The sequence below is a fragment of the Gouania willdenowi genome, chromosome 21 (assembly GCF_900634775.1).
Source record: "Gouania willdenowi chromosome 21, fGouWil2.1, whole genome shotgun sequence".
NCBI lineage: Eukaryota > Metazoa > Chordata > Actinopteri > Blenniiformes > Gobiesocidae > Gouania > Gouania willdenowi.
In genome coordinates, this window is record NC_041064.1 from 5376338 (window position 1) to 5401820 (window position 25483).

Consider the following 25483-nt stretch of genomic DNA (forward strand, 5'->3'; position numbering starts at 1 on the left):
GTTATTTATGCTAATATATGTATGATGTGTGCTGTTAAAAAGATGAGGGTGCCCTCTTGGGCACATCAAAGGAAAACGCCCAGCAGGTGTCCGCCACGAGCACGGGTTTGTAATCAAAGCCCCGTCTTTATTTTGTAGTTTCCAGTGGAGATGCGTGTGGAAAAAAGAGCAACCCGTGTGGGGAGGACGCCATCTGTAACCAGACAAACGCTCATGTTTTATGTCAGTGTCGACCAGGCTTCAAGAGGAACCAGCAGACAGGACAATGTGAAGGTAGGGTTTGATCTGAGGAGCCTCCTCTCTGCTAACAACAGCTTCTGTTACACAAGATCTATACGTCAACACCAGTTAGATCACACGTGTCAAAGTAATGGCCAGGGGGCCAGATTCGGCTCTCCTCTGGCTAAAGGTAACATCTTCACAAACGGACTCTTCTGCATTGAATTAATACATAATATATTAATGACAGTGGTATTTTGGTGAATATATTAATAATTGAATGCAGACAAGTCTGTGTGTGAAGATGTTACGCATTTAAAATGACCAACAAAGCAGTAAACTATGGTGTAAGTAATGTCTTTTTTCTCCTCTGTTCACCTGTTTATGTCATCCTAATGTACCTCTATCTCTGTGTCTGTGTTTGAAAATGAAGCCGTCTGCTCTGCGTTGCCAGATACAGCTGATAATTCCCCTTAGAAACGGTCAAAAATGCACCTAAAACAGCTAGCTTCAGACACAATAATCCCAACCTGGCAACGCAGCCTCTACAGTGGTTAACTTCCCCTTTTTCTCTGTGTTTTTTATGACATTTTCATATTTTTTTTCCTTCGTAATGAGTATTGAGGTTGTTTTTTAAAATGTAGTGAGAGAATGTAATTTACTATTACTCAAATAACTTCTACTTTTACACAAATATTAGTCGAGATACGGGTTTAAAAAACCTACTTCAGTACAATAACAGACTATTTTCACCACTATTTTGCCATCTTTTCTGCATGTTAGACACACACGTACAGTAATGCATTTATCCGCTTACACATATAATAATACACTAACATAATCACATCTCACTGGCTTTTAATCTGTACAGTTTAGGTCGCAAAAAAAAATAGATTTACTGCAAATATTCTTATTTGATGATTGGACACAGACTAAAAAACTAAAAAGCAATAATGTTTGTGTTGGTTTTTAAAGGCACACACAAAATGAATATTTCCAATTTCCTGTAAAAATGAACGGGCCTGGAGATATTATTTATGTTTTCTGTGCAAAAACAAAGAAAATGTTAAAGCGTGTGTACATCATATTCAAAGCATAATCATAATAATAATTTGTAAAACTGTTTTCATTTAACTATCTCAAAGTGCTACAGAAACGGGAGCAGAAAGAAATCAACACATAAAACCAATAATAAAACCAACAGTGAATAAAGTCAATAAAACATAATTAGCAGAATTATGGATTATGGCTCAGGATTTACTCATTCTAACTCTAATTGTTCCTCATAAGATTTGAGCAAAGTCTCTTATTTTCTATTCATTTGTTATATTTTAGTGTTTATGTGATAAAGCAACACAACTTTTCTTTCTTTCTCATCTTAATATTTTTATTAAAAACAAGCCCTCTGTCTTTCAGAGTTGGATGAATGTCTGCAGTTTGACACGTGTCCTCATTACTGCACAAACACTAAAGGATCTTTTAAATGCACGTGTGACCGGAACTACAAGCAGATCAACGGCAACTGCATCGCTAAAGGTAAGATCCTCTCATCAAGTATCAAAACGCTCTTTAGCTTATCTGTCACGTCCCGTTTTGGACCAGGAAATGTCCGTATTTTACCCCTCCTCTCCACCATCCTCCCGTATTAACATTATAATGTAATAATAAGTAATAAATAAATAAATAAAAACTTTCCTCTGCCTCTCTAAACTGAACTGCCTGGGTGGCAGTTCTCGCAAGATAAGTGCCGACAGCGCAAATGAATCCTGAAACAATTTAGAGAAAAGAGAGATAGATGGATGTAAGAAGGCTTTTCTGCAAAAAAAAAAAAAACAAATAAGTGGTGTAAATACCTTGGAAAATGGGACAGAAAGTTTACCTTCACAGTTACAGTTACACGTTCTGTTAGATTAATAACTGAGATTTTAGCGTCTACCACGGGGGAAGGAACCACGTAAGTCAGCATGAAAAATCAGCCAATCACAAGCTCCACAAATATACACTGCTTTCAAAAAGTGTTAAAGGATGTAAAGTCTGCAACAAATGTGTCTAATAAGTCATTAGTGAATATCAGAGAACCACATGAAAGAAAATCAATATGTAATGAAATTAAAATGTAAATGTGTAACTTAAAGACAAGCAACGTGAAATTAACACTAAATATGCAACCGTTGCCTTGTATATGAACTGTAAGTATATTAAATTCAAGAAAAAATGCCTCATATACCCGCCCATTTATGTTTTCATTTAGGCTTTATTATAATGTAGAAATGTTCACAAGTGGCTATTTTAGATTTATTGTTCACCTTTCTTAAAATATAAGGGATACTGTACCTTGGTTGGGGTGGTGGGACCATAGGGGGTGCCACAAAATTCCCATATTTTCAAATCCAAAACAAGTATGTGTTTAGTGCGATGAAGTCACAGTTTGTTAAAGGGATCCTCCACTGTTTTTAAAAACGTGGCCTAAAACCTTTGAAATGTCTTTATTAGAAGATCTGTGTCTAACAAAACACATTATTTTGCACCATATTCGTTTTATTAACTTTATCCTGTGCGCCGCCATGTTGAAATGACGTCATCGCCCACTTTTAGTCCATTGAGTTCTATGATAGGTGAAGCATTCAGGATTATTTAGCAGCTTTTTAAGTCAAAATGACAACGTGTGCTGCTTTGGGTTGCTCTAAAAATCAGTAAAAGTTAAAAATAATTGATGTAAGTTTTTCATAGACGCCATGAAGAAGAGAAGAAGAGCAAAAAATCTGGACCTAAATCATTAAACCAAACCTTCAACCATTTCTGACAAGAACACCAGTTCTTTGCAGCACACACAGATTCTACTTGGGTCAGCATTAATGGGCAGCAGTCTATCCTGGTTGCCTGTATTTACATACACGGAGCGCTTATTCTCTTCTTCATGGCGTCTATAAAACAGCAGACACACTGTCGCCCCCTGTGGCCACAGATTTTTTCTGCTCACGGATTTTGTTTATTAAATTTCGGTAAACAAAACAGCTTTACATCGACTTTTTTAACTTTGACTGATTTTTAGAGCGACCCAAAGCAGCACAAGTTGTTATTTTGACTGAAAAAGCTGCTAAATGATCCTGAATGCTTCACCTCCCATAGAACTCAATGAACTGAAAGGGGCTATTTACGTCATCAATGATGTCATTTCAACATGGCGGCGCACAGACTCTCAAATGGTAAAGTAGTCCCATTTTTAAAAGATAATAAAAATAATGGATTTACTTTGGGATAGATCTTCTAATAAGGACATTTCAAAGGTTTTAGGCCACAATTGTAAAAACAGTGGAGGATCCCTTAATATGTTTATTTTACTATTTTTTAAAACCACTTACTTCAGCTACAAAGCACTGTTTTTTCCCCCTCTGTAATCACACAGGTCCAGAGGATCGAGTTCTCTACATTTCTAACGACACAGAAGTACGAAGCTTTGTTTACCCGTATAACCAGAGCCAGGGCCACAAAGTGCTCACTCACATCGAGGAGAACGCCCGCATTATTGGGATGGACGCGCTTTTCAACCACCAGAAGTTCACGTGGGCCACACAGTTTCAACCCCGGCGGGATTTTTTACAAAGACATTCAAGACAAAAGTCAAATTAAAGTCAATGTCAGAAACATTGTGAGTATTTTAATACTATGTGCTTTGATTCAAGTGATAAAGCCCATCAATAATACTCTGAATAACGCGTTCTGCAGTGTTCAGACTTCCGTCGTCCCAGAGATATTTCCGCCGACTGGATCACAGGAAACATCTATTGGACCGATCACTCCCGGATGCACTGGTTCAGTTACTACACAGCTCACTGGACCAAGTTGCGATACTCAATAAACGTGGGACAACTAAAAGGACCCAACTGTACGCGATTGATTACCGACATCGCAGGAGAGCCATACGCCATCGCCGTCCACCCACCCAGAGGGTACGTTATGCTATAAATACACTTTTATTCTGTATTTATTTTGGGGGTTTTTTTTTACATCAGAAGAGAAAATCTTATCTGTTATAACATTATAGAAATAAGTCATCTTGCAAACGTGTCAAACTCAAGGCCCAGGGTCCAAATCCAGCCCTTTAGATCAGGGGTTCTCAACATTGGGGTAGTCGCCGAGCTTTGCTAATTTTTTACCCTTTTTCTGCAACTACACCAAACTTGCCATATTTTTGCTCCTTTTAAAGCATTTTTGCTACATTACTCCCATTTCTGCCACTTTTCCATCAAATTTCAATGTCTTTTCTGCAAATTTTTGCCACTTTCAAGACATTTTTGCCACTTTTAAACCATTTCCACCACTTTTCCACCAAATGCTACATATGTTGACCCATTTTTTGTCACTTTTCACCATATTTCATGCTCATTTTTGCCAATTTAACCAAATTCATAATTTATCATGGCCATTATTTGCCAGTTTAAACTAATTGTTCCTACTTTTTAAATTACATTACCCAATCCCCCTCCCCCTCCCCTATTTCTGCCACTTTTAAGCCAATATTGACACTTTAAACCCTTTTTACCACTTTCTCTCTGTTTTTACTCTCATTTGTAACTTTTAACCAATTTCTGTGTTTTTTAAAATCAAATTTCACCACCTTTTCCACCATTTTTGGTCACTTTTAGCCTATTTATTTCAGATGAAAACAATGATTTGCATCTTTAAACTTTAAATGACCACATAATTCAGTCCCTTCAAATTCACAAATTATATTCAACTCCAAAGTATTTGTAGGGTGTCACTTCTAAAATCCTAGAATTTCTTCCAAAAATACCACAAAATTGTCCCAAATTAGCTAATAATTTGCCAAAAAATCAAGGAATTTTCAAGTAAACATCCTGCAGGGGTTGATGTCTGTCATTTATTGCTTGTTATATTGTCAGTTATACATGGAATTGCAAACTAGGGCATAAAAATGCATGTTGATGTTATAGATCGGATAAAGATTGGGTCAATTTTCCTTGTCACGGATCCAATCAGGACATCTTTATTGATTATAGATGCTTGTTTAAATATCTATTGAAGAAGACTTTGATGTGTGTGTCGTTGTCTCTTTAGAATGATGTACTGGACCGTGATTGGTGATCACTCTCACATCGAGGAATCTGCCATGGACGGATCGCTGCGAAGAATCCTTTTGGAGAAAAATCTGAGGAGACCCACTGGTTGGATTTTATTTCATTCTTCTACTGCAACAACAAAAAATATCAATATTTCAATATTTGTGATAAATATGTATTCTTCCAGATCCAAAGAATTCTGTAGAGCAGACGTGGGCAACTGGCAGCGAATGGGGCCACATGCAGCCCCCAAAGTAAACGTACAAAATGACAAAAAAAATACACAAAACAAAAGCATGTAAATACATTAAAAAAATATGAATAATTACAACATTGCAGAAAAATACAGTAAAAGACAAGAAAAGCACAGAAAATACTCCAAAAACACGCAAAACTACTCCAAAAATGAACAAACTGACAACAATAATTCTCAAAGTTACTCCAAATAACACAAAGCAACAACAAAAATATTCAAAATTACAGAAAATGACAACAAAAATTTGCAAGAAGACAAGAAAAACACAAATAAAATGACTTTTTAAACCCACAGCACTAACAAACAAACAAAATGACAACAGAAATACATAATATTACTCCAAAAAACATACATTTTTACAGGAAAAATACAGAAAAGGACACCAAAAATGGACAAAATGCAATCATAACAAGCAAGACAGTAGCAAACATACATAGAATGACAGAAAAACACACAAAATTACTATTAAAGCCCTTTATTTCCTGTGTTAGAGCTCATTATGCTGACGGGAATGTTGATATTGTAGCCCTTCGATCAATCACATTTTTGTGGCTGCGCTGTGATAGTAGTTGCCCACCTCTGCTGTAGGGGATAGAAAATGTGATATTTAATGTGAACTATTTATGTGAGACGCTGAAGTTTTCTGTGGAAGTGACCAGGACGGACAGGATTAGAAATGAATACTTTCAGGGAAAAGCTGTAGTGGAGCAGTTTGGAGATAAGCTCAGAGAGGCCTGATAGAGAAGGTGTGGTGGATGCAGAGACAGTGATGGATGGTGGCTGTTTCTGTTAAACACGCAGAAGATGGAGTGGCAGATTTCTTGTTGACAATGAATGGAAACAACCAATGATGTGTTTGCGTAACATGTGAAACAACATGCTAACCAAAAAGTTAGGGAATGAATGGGGAAACAGAAGGAAAAAGTAATAATGGGGTTATTCCATGTAATTTCCACAAGTGGTAGTATAAATAGTATAAATGTTACTCTTTTTAGGATAAACTACATTTTTTCTTTATGCGACTTCTTCATTTTTCTTTTGAACTCAAACTTTAGGTTATTTCATCGCTTGTAAATATTGAAAATCCTTTACATGAGGCCATTGTAGCGTGCCTCTGTGTCTTATGATCATTTATTGTTTTTAACCAGTAACATGGGTAGTAACAAGTGGATGTAGTTCATTCATGTATAGTAAATTATTCTTGTTAGAAACATCTGCAACATTACCACACTGTACATCATCACAACAAAGTAGGCCATCATCCAACATGTTCAGGACAGAGGGCCGGCTCCCGCTCATCTAAATGATTGTGTTACTTGCTTCATTTGTAACACAATCCACTATGTGGTCGCTGTTCTATCACTAAGTATCTATAGTGTTTCTACAATAGAGCACAAAGTGAGTTTGTGGGTAATGAATGCTTCGGATGTGTTGGCTTGTCTATAGGGAGGCACTTAGTGCTGATCTAGTTTTGAAGAGCTGCTTTGGCCTCCTTAAATTCAGGGGACCCATGGTATGTGTTGGTCACAGAAGGAGGAATTCATCATCAGTGGAAAAACCAAAAGCTATTTAAACACTGCAGCCAGGTGTTCAATTACCCACTGAGACTTAATGGAGGGGAAAAATGACTCACAGTCTTGGAAAAAAGTAACCTAGGCTTTTTCTGTATTCTGCTTTGCTTCCCTTTGACACACAGTCATTAGATGTAGAGGACAAACAGGAATAAGAACCTTATTGATGTGCTACATGTAGCTGCTTTAACCCTTTGATTAGGAATTCCTGAGTTGCTCCTGTGTAATTCATCCTATAAATAGATCACTTTCTGTCCTCCTCCCACAGGCCTGGCCATTGATTATTACAACCAACGTTTATACTGGGCTGATCCCGAGCTCTCGCACATTGGAAGCATGAGATTGGACGGCTCTGACCCTCTGGTGACAATCAGTGACAGACACGGTGAGGCCAATCAACCGGAATCCACTTTATACAACAACGATCTGGTTATTTCAGATGTATGTTCTGGAAAAAATCCCAGTGTGCCGACAGAACCACGGCCTGTAACTATGGGGAGAGATTTGTCTCAAATATATTCTCAATTTTCAGATGTATTTTTAAGATTTTCACATGTGTAATTTGTGTGTCGATGACGTTTCTGAAAAAAACACGTGGAAATCTAAAAAACGTGGAAATCTAAAAAACATATGGAAATCTATAAAAACATTTGAAAATCTAAAAAACACGTGGAAATCTGAAAAACACGTGAACATCTTGAAAATACGTGAAAATCTTGAAAATACGTGAAAATCTAAAAAAAAACATGTGAAAATCTGAAAAACACATGTTAAGATCTAAAAAAAACATGTTAAAATCTCAAAAAAGCATATATGGAAATCTAAAAAAATGTGTGGAAATCTAAAAAAGCACTTGAAAAGTGGAAAAACACGTACAAATCTGAGAAGCAAGTGAAATTCTTGTAAACACGTGAACGTCTAAAAAATGTGAAAATCTAAAAAAAACATGTTAAAATCTAAAAAAAACAAGTGAAAATCAGAAAAATACATGTGGAGATTGTATATGTAATTCCAGTTACCTCTCGATGCAGAGACTGTGTACTTCCTAAGAAACGTTTCCGTGTTGCCGTGTCTCTAGGAATCTATCAACCGTACAGGATAGATCTATTTGAAGACTACATCTATGGAACTGGACTAAACCACAATGTCTTCAAAATCCACAAGTTTGGGAAACAGTCGGCAGAGTTTTTCAGCTTAGGTGTGGAGAAGCCCACCAACGTTCTCGTCTACCACCGCTACAAACAGCAAGATGGTACGTTCTCCTGACTATGGTGTTCACACTGTCGTACACTGCACATGTCACATGGTCTTTTTTATTTACTCACTGCCACTCTGAGCTAATTTCATATTATCTCTGGGAATTTATTGCGTTAAATCCAGAGACTCATGAATTAGTTAAATTTAAGTGTGTGCTTTGTGAACAATGCAATTATAATATTACACATTATGTTAGCACTCAGTGATGGAAATAATAAACAGTATTTTGCTGTTTAAGCTCATTTATTGTTTTCATTGATTCAGTCATATACCAACATCCATTTAAATTGGAAAAACTTTGCTTATTGTGTCAAATATTGCGATTAATTTAGATTAATCCAGTTTAATTAAATACAAAGTATTCAATTAATTAGATTAGATTTTTTAATTGAGTCACACCACTAATATATATGTACAGAATATATGTTTATATATACTGTTAAAATAAACAGCTTGCATGTGTAGTCAGGTCAATAGCACTCACTTTTAAAATGAAATAAGTATTGGTCAAAGAGTTCCTGAAGTCAAATGTATTTACAAACTATTAAAACTTTGTGTATTCACCCTCACATTCACATATGAGTATAAGTAACTGCTCCTCAGGAAGTAGTTTTGGAGTGGTTAAGGACGCTGGGCTTGTAATTGGAGGGTTGCCGGTTCAAGCCTCACCTGGGCCGTCACTGTGGGATGTTGAGCAAGTCCCTTAACCCCGAACTGCTCCCCAGGCGCCGCAAAATGGCTGCCCACTGCTCCTCAGGGATGGGTTAAATGCAGAGGACAAATTCCATTAATGTAATGACATTACATGGCCAATGAAAGGCGAAAGCCCCGATTTAATCTTTAAATTCAGAACTACTTTCAAGGTGTTTTATTTGAAAGACATAAAACATGATGGATGTTGAAAGAGGGCAAATCCTTTAAATTCATGTGATTAAAATGTGTGGATTTAAATAATATTGATAAATATGAATGCTTTTTTTTAATTACAAGCTTAATGAACACCTATAACCATTACAAAACTCGTCATTAAGACAACGTTCTTCCTCCCTTCATGTGTTCTCATGGTATTCCAGTGTGCCACCTCTGCTGTTCAAAAGGGGGAGGAGCCTGAGACAGTTCAGTCATGCTCAGACTCCTTACTTAAAGGGCAACTGCTGTATTATCCCTGAGGGACTCATTAGGCTTCATAGTGAGTAGTGCAGAGTGTATCTGCAGCTGAAGCTCAGACAATCGTTTAGATGGACTGTATGTTGTAAAACAGAGACTTGATGGAGACAGAGACTGTCTTTGATTGGACAAATGAAAACACGCCCCTTCAGTCTGTCTCTGGTTTGATGTACCACGCCATCTTAAACACACATCAGTGTGTTGTCTTTATCTAATGCAATGCAACGTATGGGAATGGGTTGATGTTCAGCGTAACAGTGAAATATATTCATATTTTTGAATCTATGAGAAGCATAAGAACAGCCCTTCAAAAGCCACTAATCATGCAAAGCATGGTGAATTCTTGTCTTTGCTGCAAATGCTGATTATCTCATCTGAAGAGGGCATTTGTAAATAGATTCATATTGTTACGCCGTAGCTAAAGCAAACAGGATAGAAATTAGCACACTTGAAATGAACGGCTTTTTCACAGAGTTACGCTGAAATCTCTATCCTTGTTTTTTTTTTCCTCTTTCTCTTCCTGGTGCTGTGCAGCTTCAAACCCATGCTCAAGAATGTCCTGTGACTTTATGTGTCTGCTCAATCCAACGGGTGCCAAGTGCACATGTCCAGAGGGGAAAGTCCTGGTGAATGGCACTTGTAGTGATGTCTCCCTCCCAGGTAAGAAGATTCCTGTCTTAAAATCCTGCTCTGTGGATTAATAATGATGAATGTGTCAGGACAGATTTACCATGCTACCGTTTTTTAATTAACATTATACCGATGAGAGTTTTGGGCCCTCACCTGACAAACTGAATGTCACTACATTCACTACTTCATCGTCCCAACCTTGGGGTAAAAAGTCATATTTACCTACAAAACAAAGAGCCACTTTGGCTTGAATTAAAGATTTCCTTAACTGTTTTTTTTTTTTTTTTTTTTTAAATTAATTCAAGTCCTGGGGGCCAAATCCGGCACAAAAAAATATGAAACAAATACAAAATGTCTATTAAAATCTTCTATATTATTATTATTATTCTATATATATCTTCTATATCACATGACAGCAGTCGTTTTTAATCTTAAATAGTTGAAAGAACTCTAAATGATTCCAAAATTATCCCCGAAATTCTCCAAATTGGGGAAATTCAAGTTAAGATCTTGCAGAGACTGATATACTCACACACTTTATCATTGATGTCATTTATACGTGCATTATAAGCGCAAACCAGGGCACATTCATGTTGAATTTGCACTTAAAATCTGTGGCCAACTTAAGGTCAAACTGGTCCGTAATTGGCCCTTGGAATAAAATGAGTTTGACATTCATGTATTAGAAGATCTATGCCTAACAAAATTCATTATTATGCATCATATTTATTTAATTACCTTAAAAATGGGACGACTTTACAGTTTTAGAGCCTGTGTTCAGCCGTCTTGAAATCACAATGGGATTGTTTTCTATTTTTTAAAAGGCAATTAAATGAATATGGTGCATAATGATGTGTTTTGTTAGGCATAGATCTTTTTAAGTACATTTCAAAGATTTTAGGCCACATTTATAAAAACAGTGGAGGATCCCTTTAAAACGTGTCATTTTTCCTTTGTTGAAACACTTTTTTTCAGGATCTTTTACACAGTGACAAATTATATAGTTTTGCACCAATATAAGGGTGAATGCACGGCGATAACAGACCTATTTCATTCACAATTTTATTTCAATTGGCAAAATTATATTGCTTAATATTGATTATTTGCTGAATACATACACACAATCGGCAGATTTTGCCCTTATCTCACCCTTTTATCATTAACTTTAACATAAGTTTGACATTATAATAAGTTCATGTTGTTCGACAAAAAGCCAATTACCCGTTAAGTCGTGTTTAGCAGAAAATGTGTTAAGTCATATCTTGTAGTCAGTAGTTATTGAAATCTCTTTAGATAGACCTAAAATGTTTACCTCAGGGTCACATGGTTAGACTTGCTGTTTGCGTTTTGCTCAGTCAACGTTTTTGTTTTGTTTAAGGTGAAATGTGCCGTCCACCCTGTGAGAACGGAGGCCGCTGTTTGACCAATGAAAAAGGAGACTGGAGGTGTTACTGCTGGCCAGACTTTTCAGGAGAACGCTGTGAGGTCAACCACTGTACAGACTACTGCCTGAATGGAGGCACCTGCATGGGCTCACCCCTGGGTAAGTCTGCTCTAACGTACTTGGTGAAATAAACAAATAAAAACCTCCAACAGCATCGCTGCCAATTCACAGAACCCTTTAAACGCCTGCAGTGACAGCCACTGATACACATTGGATAAATATGTCACTGTTCAGCCTCAGTTTTATCTGCAAGTGTTTGACAGTTTCCTATTATTTCATCATCACTCAGCTCAAGTATCTAAAGTTTGTCTGAAAAGATAAGTAATATTTCAGGCTGATTGGAGATCTGGCGATATTAAAACATCACGGGGCATCATTGAATGGCGCTGACTCACTCTACCCTCCGTTGTGGTGGTTGTTGTTCTTCTAGTTAATAAAATTTAAATCTAAAATGTATGATAATCAGAGGTAAAAGTAATGATTGTTAGTAGGCCTACTCACGTTACTGTAATTGAGTTGCGTCTATGGGTACCGTATTTTCCGGACTATAAGGCGCACTTAAAATCCTTTAATTTTCTCAAAAATTGACAGTGCGCCTTATAATCAGGTGTATGAAATGTATGAAATTAACTACTGTGCTTCAACATACTGAACTGAAAAAGTGAGTGTATTGTTCTGTATTTTATGTGTTAAACCTGAACAATGTTGAAAGTTATTGTTAATGAGTTGAATAAAGTTTGACTTATCTGACTATTTTATTTTGCTTAATGCGTCTTATTAATAATAATAATAATAATAATAAGAATAATAATAACAAACCGGTGCGCCTTATGTATGAAAATAGACCCAGTCAGACCCATTCATTGAGAGTGCGCCTTATAATCCGGTGCGCCTTATAGTCCGAAAAAAACGGTACTTTTTTGAGTATATTTTACTTGTAGTTAAGTACAACCTTCATGTAGAGATAAAACAAGCTGCAAACTTGTGTGTCCAAAAGAGACATTCCTGAGTGGTGACATTATGGATGAAAAGGGAAAAAAAAAAAAACTTCCAAACAACTTCGAAAGAGGAACTATTCTTGAACTGGAGGAATGCTAACAACGTCTGGCAGGGAACAAGGCCAACATGAACAACGATAGAGAGGAAGAGGAATAAAAACAAGACAACACTGACTACAGATGAGAATACACAAAAAAGGACTGTTCAACAACTCAAGAATGTTTGACCAGAGAGACATGTAAACCCATGTAAATTTGCGATGGTAAAACAGGGGACGGGACCCAGATAATCAAACTGCTTCTCTCATCTCCCTTTTCGGCATGTACAAAAAATGTAAAAAAAAAAAAAAAAAAAGTGAATGTAACCATGTCGGAAATAAACTGAATAAATAAAATAAAAAATAAAATTTTAAAAGAAGTCATTTTTAAGATTTCTACACCCAACAGTTACCAAGTAAATTATATATATATATATATATATTTTTTTTTTAAATGATCAACAGACATTCTGTATTTCCTTATCTTATCTACATTTTTCTTTCTTTAATTTTCTATTCATTCCTCTCCTCTGGTCTATTTTTTAATTTAGTCTTTGTCATCCGCTGAATGATGCTGAGTCATCACCATTCAAGTCAAAGTTTTGTCCTCTGCTCCTATAAAAACCCTCATCAACCCTCATTGTTAGCTCCATGAATAGAATCAGAATCAGAATCAGAAATGTTTTAATGGCCATGTACAGTTTGAAGGACAGTACAAGGAATTTGTCTTGGTAGTTGGTGCACAAAACAAACAAAAAAAAACAAAAAAAAAACAAAGAACAACCCAGCAACAATAATAATAATGATAAATATAAAGGATGAGGGATAAATAAAGGATAGATAGAGAATAAAGGATAAATAGGATAAATATAAATATATATATATATATATATATATATACAGTGCAGCAGATAATGTCATCATGGAGGTGGTGATCGGGTGGGGGGGGTTCAGTGGGTGACTTGGGGTGTGTTCATGTGGATGGTGGCAGAGGGAAAGAAGCTGTTTTTGTGTCTGGAGGTTCTGGTCCTGATGGACCAAAACCTTCTTCCAGAAGGGAGAGATTGAAACAGTTTATGACCGGGGTGGGAGGGGTCGGCCACAATCTTTCCTGCACGCCTCAAAATCCTGGAGGCGTACAGGTCCTGGAGGGAGGGCAGATTGCAGCCGATGACCTTCTCTGCAGAGTGGATGATACGCTGCAGTCTGGCCTTGTCCTTGGCCGTAGCTGCAGCGTACCAGATGGTGATGGAGGAGCAGAGGATGGACTGGATGATGGAGCTGTAGAAGTTCACCATCATCTTTGTTGGCAGACTGAACTTCTTCAGCTGCCGCAGGAAGTACATCCTCTGCTGAGCTTTTTTGATAAGGGAGCTGATTTTCAGCTCCCACTTGAGGTCCTGAGTGATGATGGTCCCCAGGAAGCAGAAGTACTCCACAGAGCTCACTGTAGAGTCTCCCAGGGTGAGGGGGGTGAGGGGGGCTGGGTTCTTCCTGAAGTCTGCTATCATCTCCACTGTCTTTAAAGCATTGAGCTCCAGGTTGTTCTGGCTGCACCAGGACACCAGCCGGTCTGTCTCCCACCTGTAGTCGGACTCGTCTCCATCAGAGATGAGACCGATGATGGTCGTGTCGTCTGCAAACTTCAGGAGTTTGACCGACTGGTGAGAGGAGGTGCAGCTGTTGGTGTACAGGGAGAAGAGCAGAGGAGAAAGAACACAGCCCTGAGGAGATCCAGTGCTGATGGTCCGGGGAGCAGAGATGGTTTTTCCCAGCTTCACGTGCTGCTTCCTGTCAGACAGGAAGTCTGTGATCCACCTGCAGGTGGAGTCTGGCACGTTCAGCTGGGAAAGCTTGTCCTGAAGGAGAGTGTTGAAAGCAGAGCTGAAGTCCACAAACAGGATTCTGGCGTAGGAGCCTGGGGAGTCCAGGTGCTGGAGGATGAAGTGGCGAGCCAGGTTTACAGCATCGTCTACAGACCTGTTGGATCTATAAGCAAACTGCAGGGGGTCCAGGTGGGGGTCGGTGATGTCCTTGATGTGGGAGAGCACACAGCCACGTTTCCGTGAAGCACAGAACAGAAGATGAGGAGAAGTCTCTGTTTCTACCCAACAGCAGCTGGAGTTCGTCCACTTTGTTACACAGTGAGCACACGTTAGAGAGGAATATCCCCGGTAACGGTGTGCGTCGGCCGCGGAGACGCACAAGCGCACCAGCTCTTTTTCCTCTCCTCCGGCGCTTCACTGCGTGAGCAAAGGTGAGCGCACCTTTGAGTAAAATGTCCAGTAAATCCACAGAGGAAGCGATGAAAGTGGGAAATAAATCTTTGGGGATTGTTGCCCTGACGTTCAAGAGCTCTTCTCTTGAATAAGATCAGCCAGTTGCGGATTTTATGACAAAAACAAGACAAAAAAGTGCGCACCAACACACCACAGCAGCCATCCGCGGCGCCATCTTACTATTTATAGGCTGGTGAGCTTTGCAGTGAATTCTAAAGGAGAACGTGCAGCACCATTAAATATGCAGCTTTGGATTTACGAGCCATTACTATTCCGTTCTGCACATCATACATGGCAATTACCCACAACATCTTTCCTTTCCTTGGCCTATTAAAGAAAACACCGCAGTGTCGTCCTATTGATAGGACAAGGTCCTCATAAATGTTTTATCGTGCTAGTCTTATTCAAGTTGTTTGCGTTGATTGAATATTTATTATGGAGCAGCATCTAGAAAATGAAGCTACAAGATGAGCACTGGGTTTTAATGATTGCACTTCTAGTCACAATCAGACAATTAGCAGATACGTTAATAATTTAAATACTCTGATGTAACCCATTATTACATAGAAATATACAAAAAACACTTCACCTCTGGGACTGAGTTGTTATCAGAGGCCAAGTCAACCTCACATTCAATACTTGAATCATTCTGAAATTCTGCTGAGTGAAGCTGTTGCCTTCAAGGAACATTACCATGATGGGAAAAAAGGGTACATTGTGTGCTACAGCGTTAAGGCAGTGGCTACATTTCAAAGATACACGACCGAACAAAAGAGTCTGAACAGAACATGGGCCGTGTTGAAAATGTCATACTAATGTACTACTCATATTAAGTCTGATGTCAAAAATAGCATGGAGTGCGTTCACTTTAAATAGTATGAAAAGATTGAGTATGCGAGAAATACCCAGAGTTTGCAGGGGGGGGCGCAGGGGGAGCATTGCCCCCTGTAGTGGTAGTACAGTTTTCTGTAAGTTTTCATTACAGTTTCCCCAAATTTATTTGAAAAAAAATACAATTCTTTATATAGTGTACATCAGGGGTTCTCAACTGGTCTCACCCTGGGACCCACATTTTGCCATGGTTTTTACACTGTGACCCACTTTTTTTCTTCTTTTTTTTTTTTTTTTAGTTTTTCAAAACATAAATCCATTCATTTTCTAGTGCCACATGCATTTCACAGCATGCCTGTCAAAATAAAAGTTTACTTGATGTTTTGTACATAAAGGCTGACATTATGCTGTCATTATGACATGACACCTGTCATTAGCATGAATAAGGTGTCATGAAGGCTGTCATTAAGTGTCATTTTTTTACCCTAACCCCTAACTCTACGTAACCCCACTAGATCCCTCCACCTAACCTAAAAAATGTCAACATAGCTCCAAAGGCATCATAATTTAGCGAACGACACTTAATTACAACTTAATGACAGCCTTCATTACACCATATACATCATAATGACAGCCTTATGTATAAAACTTCAAGTAAAGTGTTACCAACGTTTATTTCAAAATAAAAGTTCGACATGAGATACAAGTAAGTATTCAGTATTTATTGATTTTTGACCAGCGTGCCGTGACCCACCCAGTACAGGTCTGCAACCCACTTTTGGGTCCCGACCCACTAGTTGAGAATCGCTGGTCTACATAATATACACATATTTTAAGTGTCATAAAACACAGTGACTGTACAAAATATCCACCTATTCCCGGATGTACACTCTATTGGGACATTATATAAGTATGCACGGTGGGCACACAGGTCATGCTCAACTGCCCCATGATGCATTGTGACTGGAACGTGAAATTGTCCTCGGACCAGCTCCAAGCTAAAAATCACTGATCCCCTTTTCAAAACAAAAGCATCTCCTCTAGACTTTTGAAAATAGGGCTCTTGTTTTGAAGTCAACCAGAGCATTTGTCACTAGCACAATGGAGGGTCCCCGAAAATCTCTGAAATGTCGGAATGAAATATGTTTCCGTGAGTTTTATGGATCAAATGAGCACATGTTGATATTCTACTTGGTCACTTTCTCACTTCAAAAGTTTTCAGAACTTTTAAAGTAAAGGTGGAGAATCAACAGAGATATTTAGCCTCAGTGTGATTCAGGTTTTTGTCATAGGAAGTTTGAAATGCATCTTCAGTATACTTCAGTGGGAACGCTCATCATCCTTATCGAATTTATACTTAGATAATTAGTTCAAATAGTTTTCACATTCTGTCTCTCACAGTTGAAATATATCTATGATGAAAATTGCAGACCTCTCTCATCTTTTTAAGCGGGACAACTTGCACAATTGGTGGCTGCCAAATACTTCTTTGCCCCACTGTAATAGAGTAGACAGTATATACTCACTGAGTTTGTAGTGTATATTAAGTTAGTGTGCAATTTCCACCACAGCCATGCTCCGTTTAAAATCGAGTGCCGTAAATGATCAGTGTTTCACTGTGTTTGTTTATGTAAGACATCGACTTTGACAACACATTCTTCAGGTATAATAAGAGGAATGAACAGTAATACTTCCTCACCTATCACTAAGGATATAAAGACAAAACAGTATCTGTCCATTAATGCAGTATCCCAGTCCTTGAGCATACGCTACGGGCTTGTTCTTAACCAAAGTAAAAACATCCGTTTCTTTAAACGAGCTCTGAATGCAGATTTAAATCAGCCAATGTTTTCAGTTGCTGTTACAGTTTCACTGAGTGGTAGCCTGAACAAATTACCCCCAAAAAACAAGGAGGCTGCAAGGACAAGGTTTTTGTATGAAGTGGTGCTTTAAAAAAAACGAAAATGAACCGAATGTGTTTTTGTAATCAATTAGAAGTTGGAATTCTTCCCAGATTGTCCCATTAAAACAAGATGCCATTGAGTTTCTACTGGCCTGTCTTTGACTAGTTTACCAGCACCTTAATGGAACTGTTGGCAGCAAAACTCACACATAAGACATATTGTTTCATTACTTGTGTTATCACATTAACTGCAACCAAAGGATCTTCACACTTCAACAAAGAATAAAGGTGTGAATAATGGCTTTAGATAAATGCATTCACTGTTCATTGGAAGTACAATCTTTACTTATTTGGCCAGTTCGACTTATTCTTTTATCTGTGTACTTTGAATTGTACTTTAATTAGAAAAATCATTCCTCCTTAGCCGTACCTTTTCTTTTTCTGAACTTTACAAAATAATGGACATTTTTTGAAAACGCCTACTCCTTGCCTTGCCAGAGGTAGTTTCTCCAATTGGTCCAACCACTTATTGCATTACAGAATACAATTCCCTTGAGTACTTTCAATCAGCACCTTTACACCCAATATCTAGCCATTTCTACTAGGGATGTAACGATTCAGTCAACTCCCGATACAATTCGATTCACGATACTGGGTTCACGATACGATTCTCTCACAGTTTATTTTACAAAATGGGACTGTAGACAATTTTTTTTTTTTTTGGAACAAAAAACTAGAAAATACTGTATTATTTTCCTTTTATTTCCTTTCATTGTCAAAAGAATTCCTTGATAAACAATTCAAAACAATGCAATTTAACTAAAAATAAATCTTGAATGAAATAAATAAAGGAATAATACAAATGAAAATGAAGCCTATTAATTTAAATTCTGGTTCTATAATAAACAATGCAAAACTGCAAAATAGTTCTTTTTCTTTTAAAAGTGCAACTGAAAATGTATTTTGTGCCTTAACAATTGGACTTAAAAAAAAAAAAAAAAAACCGTGATTACACTGATTTACGTCATATTTGTTTGGACCAGCAGAGGGCGCTGGTAACACAGTGGTCGGTTGGCATGCAGATATCTTGCAGTGAAGAAGAGATGCTATGCTAGCAGACAGAGCTAAAAGAAAAACGTGACTTTTACAGATATTCAAGTAATATTACAGATATTCTTTCGGTGCTTAAGGGGTAATGAATCATTTATTAACATATTTAAGAGTAGAAGGCGGCCAGAAAGAAAGTATTAGCAGACTCCGCCCGCCGCCTACACTTGTGGATAAAAAAAGTACTGCAATTCAATTTTCAGAAAATCGATATCAACTGTGATACCTATGAATCGATTTTTAACTGCCTTACGTTTAATCGTTACATCCCTAATTTCTACTGATGTATAATTCTGGAAAAATGAATAAGGTAATATTTTACGTCATGGAAGATTAAAATCCATTTTGGAGGGTATCCACTATCCAGATGAATATTCACAAATGGCCCATGCACTTCGGTCTAAAAAAATCTGATATTTTTACCAATTGTTCCATGATTATTCAATAGGCACACTGTCTTCTTGTAGTTTAATCAAAATAATCCTTTTTTAGATATGGCCAATTCAGTGAAGAGGTGTATGTGTCCATCATTTGTGAAATGATTCTGGATCAGTTTAAAAGAAATGTAATAATCCCTATCTCTTATCGTTGGCAAAATGTCTTACCTTAAAACCCATTCGCACAGGATAAGTATTATCTTAGGACCCCATGCAATTAATAAATCACCCCCCAAGGTCTGCTTTTTATGAGAAGAAACCTTAAAATAATTTTAAAAAATGCGTCCCGGGCACCAAACAATGCATAATCACACATCAGATCCCGCCCATTTCTGTCCAAATTACAGAGAGGCCTATTAGCATTGGATACGTATTATCACATGACCTCGGACTTAAGCAAAATATAGTAGGTAATTTCCGGGGGAATTTTTACTTTAGAAATTACTCACATGGCCGATTCGCACGGGATTAACATCACAGACATTCTCCGTAATTATTACAAATCGTGTGTGGTCCCTCAGTAAAACTAATCCTGTACAAATAGGACTTTAGTTTGTAATCGATCGATCTTCATGAAATTTGATGTTGGGTCCTTACTTACTCCGTTGAGTTTCATCCGGATCGGATCCATATTGCATGTTTCATTGCGATCTTTTGAAAAAAATGGTCTCCATAAATTTGGATTTACTCTATGGTTATTAATGTGGATGAGTTATTAATCTGGTTTATAATCAATCCTTTCTGTTTAGCAAGTAGGAATGCATTGTTCCAAAAATAATAATATTAATTGCAATAATATTGTTATATTTACTTGTTTACATGCTCGTACACCTATTTATTTTACTACTGTGAGGCACTTTGACTATTGTCCGTGAGAAGTTTTACTGACTGACTTAATTAATAAATGTGGTTGTAGCACAAATGCCAGTTTGATATATATATTTTTAAAGTGGTCAATGATAAGTAGATAAGAGTTATAACAGGGAATTGTTCCTCCATATTTCTCCTTGCTCATTAAAACGAGACCTTTAGAGTTGAGTTCTCACCCTTACGACGGCTTAAAGCTTCATTGGTCACTGAGTTGAGTTGAGATCAGATGGTGGAAGCGATTGTCTCTTGGACAAATTATCACTGCCATAGAACCATAGAACTGAGCTGTGTGAAATTACCAAAGCTGTGACATAAATGGCGAGAGCTGTATCCATGGCAACGTGGCAGTCCTTTGAGCTCCCTAAACTAAAGCTTTCTTCTTGTGTGCTCACTGTGTGATTGTAAAAGGAGCGAAGCTGTGTTTAATGTAATAATAAGAGCTCATTTTAAAGGTTTTAATACACGTAACTGGTCAAATTAGGAATAAGTAACTATATGAAATGTTAAGTATCATAACAAATGACCATTTTACCTACAACTTATATGCAAACTTAGCTCTGTTGTACCTAACCTGACATGAAGAAATTATGCTCTGTAACGGAACGGAAAACGGAAAACAAAAATCATTATACGACAGATATTCTCACCTACATGTTTTTGAAATACTATCACACATTTTCCTTATATTTCCCCCATAAAACATGTGATTAAATGTAAAGCAAGTTTTTTAAAGACATGAAAAACACTTTTTATATGTACCACTAAATCTTTTATACATTTTGCGAGATTTGTTGCAATTTGTGAGGAGCATTTACACTATATCAAACATTGCAATTATTTAGAAGTTTTAAGCTAATTAATTAAACAAAACCCTCCTTTGGGTTTTGTTTAAATAATTAAACAACATCCAGATTTTTACACAGGAAAATACCTACAAAATTTAAAAAAAAAAATGTCTCGAATGGTGAACCTTATGCCTGGGCCAGCAATACAACATTTTAATAACTCTGAGGGCAACATTTAGGGGGGGATTAACCACATAATATTGTCTCCGCTGTTGTTGTTTTTTGTTTTTTTTTTTTTTTTTTTTTTTTGAATAATCTATGTATGTCCTACATTTTACGCTATTATCCTATGTTAGTATTTATTGTATTTATTAATATTTATTTTTTTTATAAAGTGTTACTGCAAACATGTATTTCTTCTCTGGGGATCAATAAAGGTGTATTCTATGATTTATAATTTAGTTGAGTAATAATAACACCATGTTTTCAAAGTGTTTTTTGTATTTTTAGTTTCAGTTACTAATATTCAGACACGTCTGACAAAGCGCTGCAGAATGAGCAAAAACGAGAAGATTAACAAGCTCTTTGTTTGCGCGACGTATAATTTGTCTCGTGGTTAAACCATCTGAGAACAAAGCTCCTTATATAACCCTCTATATATAGATGTACAGTACATTGGCTTTCACCTTGACCTCCAGAGAAACAGTGTTTTCTTTTCTCAAGGACAGATTATTTTACAGTTATTTAACAGTTTAAAGTCTGTGTGGCTTGACTCTGGAATTACAATTTCTATTAAATGTATGGCAAACAAACTGAGTTCAAAGTATGGAACTTTTTTAGTCAAAATTAATAGTACTTAGACCCCATTTGGGGTCACGAGACACTGGTAGGAGGTCGCCAGATGCCCTCAAGAGACTATGAATATTTTAGAGCCCATTTTTGCTTATTTTGACCCTTTTTCTGCCACTACACCAAAATTGCCATATTTTAACCTATTTTCTTGCCATATTTTTGCTCCTTTTATTGCATTTTTGCTACATTACTCACATTTTTGCCTCTTCTGCCTTTTCTGCACACTTTCAAGACATGTTTGAAACTTATAAACCCTTTCCAGCTCTTTTCCCACCTAATGTCGTATATGCTGACCCATGACCCATTTTTTTTTTTGCCAATTTAACCACATTCATGATTTGTCATGCCCATTATTTGCCAGTTTAAACCTTTTTTTTTTCCCAATATTGACACTTTGAACCCTTTTTACCATTTTTCTTTCTGTTTTTGGCCACTCTAATTTGCAAATTTTAACCAATTTCTGAGGTTTTTAAAATCCCATTTCATCATCTTTTCCACCATTTTTGGTCACTTTTAACCCATTTTATTTCTGATAAAAAATAAGGATTTACATCTTTAAGATGACTATATACCATGGCTCAAATAATAATACATTTCCTGGATAACAGTGGATATTATTCAGATAAATAAATAAATGTGGTTATCACAGATTCATAGAATAATGGAGCATTATTTTGCTGACTTTATAGATGGACCCCAAAAATCTCTCCCCTTTATTCCCCCTTATAGATGACCCTGTCTCCACATGACTGTTCTTCAGTGTTCATGTGTTTTCAATCACCTTCAGGTACAGTGGGGGTCCCTGGTCTCTGGATCCTTTATTTTGGGGGTCGCGGGCTGCTGAAAAGGTTGAGAACCGCTGAGTTAGACAGTAATAAAAGATTCATAGAAGTACTATGGCACACAATGATCGGTTATATCAACTCTTGAACCTTTCAGTAATAGTAGAATCAGGTCCCTGCACAGGTAGTACAGTCTGTACCTTCCCCGTCTCTATTTCCCATCCCTGCGTTAGCATTCAGAGGCACACGTAGCTCAGCTGGCGTTTGTTCTCACTCACATTGGCGGTAAAGCAGAGTTCACTGATCTGTTGTAGGGCCAACACACACAGAGACTAACACAAATACTCAGGTTTTACCAGCACCTGATCCCTGGGGCATTTCTACATGTGTACGAGAAGGAACATGTGACTCGACACAGGTTTCCACTTAACCAGGACTACACTGTAGCACTCTAAGCATGCTTATCAGCAGGCTGTTGGTTTGAAATGTGAACACAAAAGTTTTATACCTATATTAACCTTTCTGTCCAATATGACCAAAAAATATACAATAATGAGTAAAAAAAATGTTAGTTTTGTTATCTGCACAAGATTTTAAACCTGCTGGAGATGTGCATTGCATTGTGGGATATGGAGTACCTAAGATCAATGTATAGAAGTGACTTTACTTCTTTCTTAGTGTGGTTTGTTGTGTTTGCAAAGCATTGTTAATTTTGACCGCACATTTTGATTTAGATTTAGTCACAGTATTTGGACTAAAATGCAGTTTAGTTTAAGTCAAAAAGCATGAGTTTATGCATTTTTAAGAATTATTTTAACAATTAAATGTGATCAATAATTAATAGCACATGAGTTTGTTGCGATAAGTTTTAGTTTAGTTTTTATTAGTCAACAAAAATATCAGTATAGTTTTGTGTTAATATGATTTCTTTTAATTAGACATAGTAACTGTCACCTAAAAGAATGTAGTCGACAAATATTATGACTACAATGTTTTCATCGACAAAATTAACACAAAGTGCCAAAGTGACTTCCCAACACATTTCTGGACAGAAAATTGCAAAACAATGGCAGATGTTTGTTTTGTGGCTTACACTGAAAGTTAAGAATACAGCCAAAACAGAATGTGTTGTGGAGTGAAATGATCTCACGGGGAATACTGGTACAAACTAGAACACAAATGGAGTCAAGATTATCACTATTATTTCTTTTTGTTTTCCCCTCAAACAACCAAAATACAACCAAACAATAAAAGCAGTAAGTCAATTACATTTTCACTTGTCAACAGCTTTTGACACTGTATATGTATCAAAATAAAATCCATTTAACATAAAAAATGTGAATACTGCAACAAGCATGAAACACAAAGTAGTAGAAGTTTCTCTATTCCTGCCCTTTTCTTAATTTCAGTGTTTAACTCTAACCGTAATAACTTCCTTCCTTCGCTATCACGTTAAAATAAATACATTAACCACCTCACAATTGTGCATATACCACATATACCACAATACTACTATACAATACCACAATACTAATCCTGAAAACAATGTTTTTTTGCTAGTTGAAGCATCATCTCTTCTTTTCAATTCAATTCAATTCAACTTTATTTGTATAGCGCAATTTACAACGAAGTCATCTCAAAGCGCTATCAAAAAATAAAATTCATAATACGAAGGAAAAACCCCAACAAGATCCACATGAACAAGCATTTAGCGACAGTGGGAAGAAACAACTCCCTTTTAACAGGAAGAAATCTTCGTTAGAACCAGGTTCAGAGGTGGCAGCCATCTGCGTGGACTGGTTGGGGTTAGTGGACAGAAGGACCAACAGAACAGGATAGAGAGATAGAACATCAGAGTGTCTCAGACTAGTTCAGCCGTGAACCACGGATCAGGAACTGCTTCACGACACCTGAAATAGATCAGACAGAGAAGGATGAGGAGAAGGCACTGACTGCAGAAAAACGTGATACAGGAATACAGTGGAATGAGAATGGGGATGGGGTGTATATTAGTGTAAATGGTGTGTAAGCAGTGTGAGCAATGTGATGGGTATACAACACAGTTCAGAAATGGGGAGTTGGCTACAACCTAGCACAACTGCATCTGACGGGACAACATCCCATTGCAACCCATAAGAGCTATGTGTAGATGATGGATCGTGTTTGAATATAATGTTGGTTTTCTACTATATAATCTTAGACCTGCTGCCCTCTGGAAGACGCTACAGGTCAACAAAATCCCACACATGCAGACTGACAAACAGCTTCTTCCCCTGGGCCATACGGACTGCAAACACCCATGGATACACACACACACACTCTTTCAGGAACAATCTCCCATACCCCCCCCCCCCCCACACACACACACATACACACACGCTTTAGCACTAAACACTACAGCACTTTAAACTGTAACTTATTCTGTAAAGTACTCACCGATGTCTCGTTTTAAAATTTTTATGCCGTACGTTCGTTTTTTATCATCTTTGTACATATTCAATGCCTTGTTGTTGTTTTCGCTCCTGTCTTTTAATTCTATGCTTTGTGGTGTACTGTAGCTCTATGCGAGCATCTCTCAAATTTCACTGTACCACCAAGTACCGTGACAATAAAAGACTATTCTATTCTATTCTATTCATTTTAGTTCCTATTTTTAGGTTCAGGGCTTTGTTCCTAGTGGTTAGGTTAATGCTATTATCCAGTATACACTTTAGCAAATAAGTACGTTTTGAGTTTAGCCTTAAAGGTGGAGAGAGTAGCAGCCTCCCGTACTAAGATTGAGAGCTGGTTCCAAAGGGGAGGAGCCTGGTAGCTGAATGTTCTGCCTCCTGTTTTACTTCTAGACACTTTAGGAACTTCCAGGAGACCAGCAGACTGAGAGCGGAGTGTTCTGCCCAGACGATAGGGCAATAACAGGTCTTTAAGATACACAGGAGCTTGATCATGTAGAGCTTTGTATGCTAACAGGAGGATTTT

The 25483-nt window shown here is 37.3% G+C and overlaps 1 protein-coding gene across 1 annotated transcript in view; it reads left to right on the forward strand.

The window, feature by feature from the left end:
• Positions 1-25483, forward strand: part of lrp1bb (low density lipoprotein receptor-related protein 1Bb) — a 407613-nt gene that overhangs the window by 364163 nt on the left and 17967 nt on the right. Inside the window, 10 exon segments of the mRNA XM_028435312.1 lie at positions 139-273; positions 1636-1755; positions 3626-3795; positions 3797-3868; positions 3946-4169; positions 5299-5405; positions 7396-7512; positions 8206-8379; positions 10086-10211; positions 11560-11724. Of these exon segments, the coding sequence (XP_028291113.1) occupies positions 139-273; positions 1636-1755; positions 3626-3795; positions 3797-3868; positions 3946-4169; positions 5299-5405; positions 7396-7512; positions 8206-8379; positions 10086-10211; positions 11560-11724 (1410 nt within the window).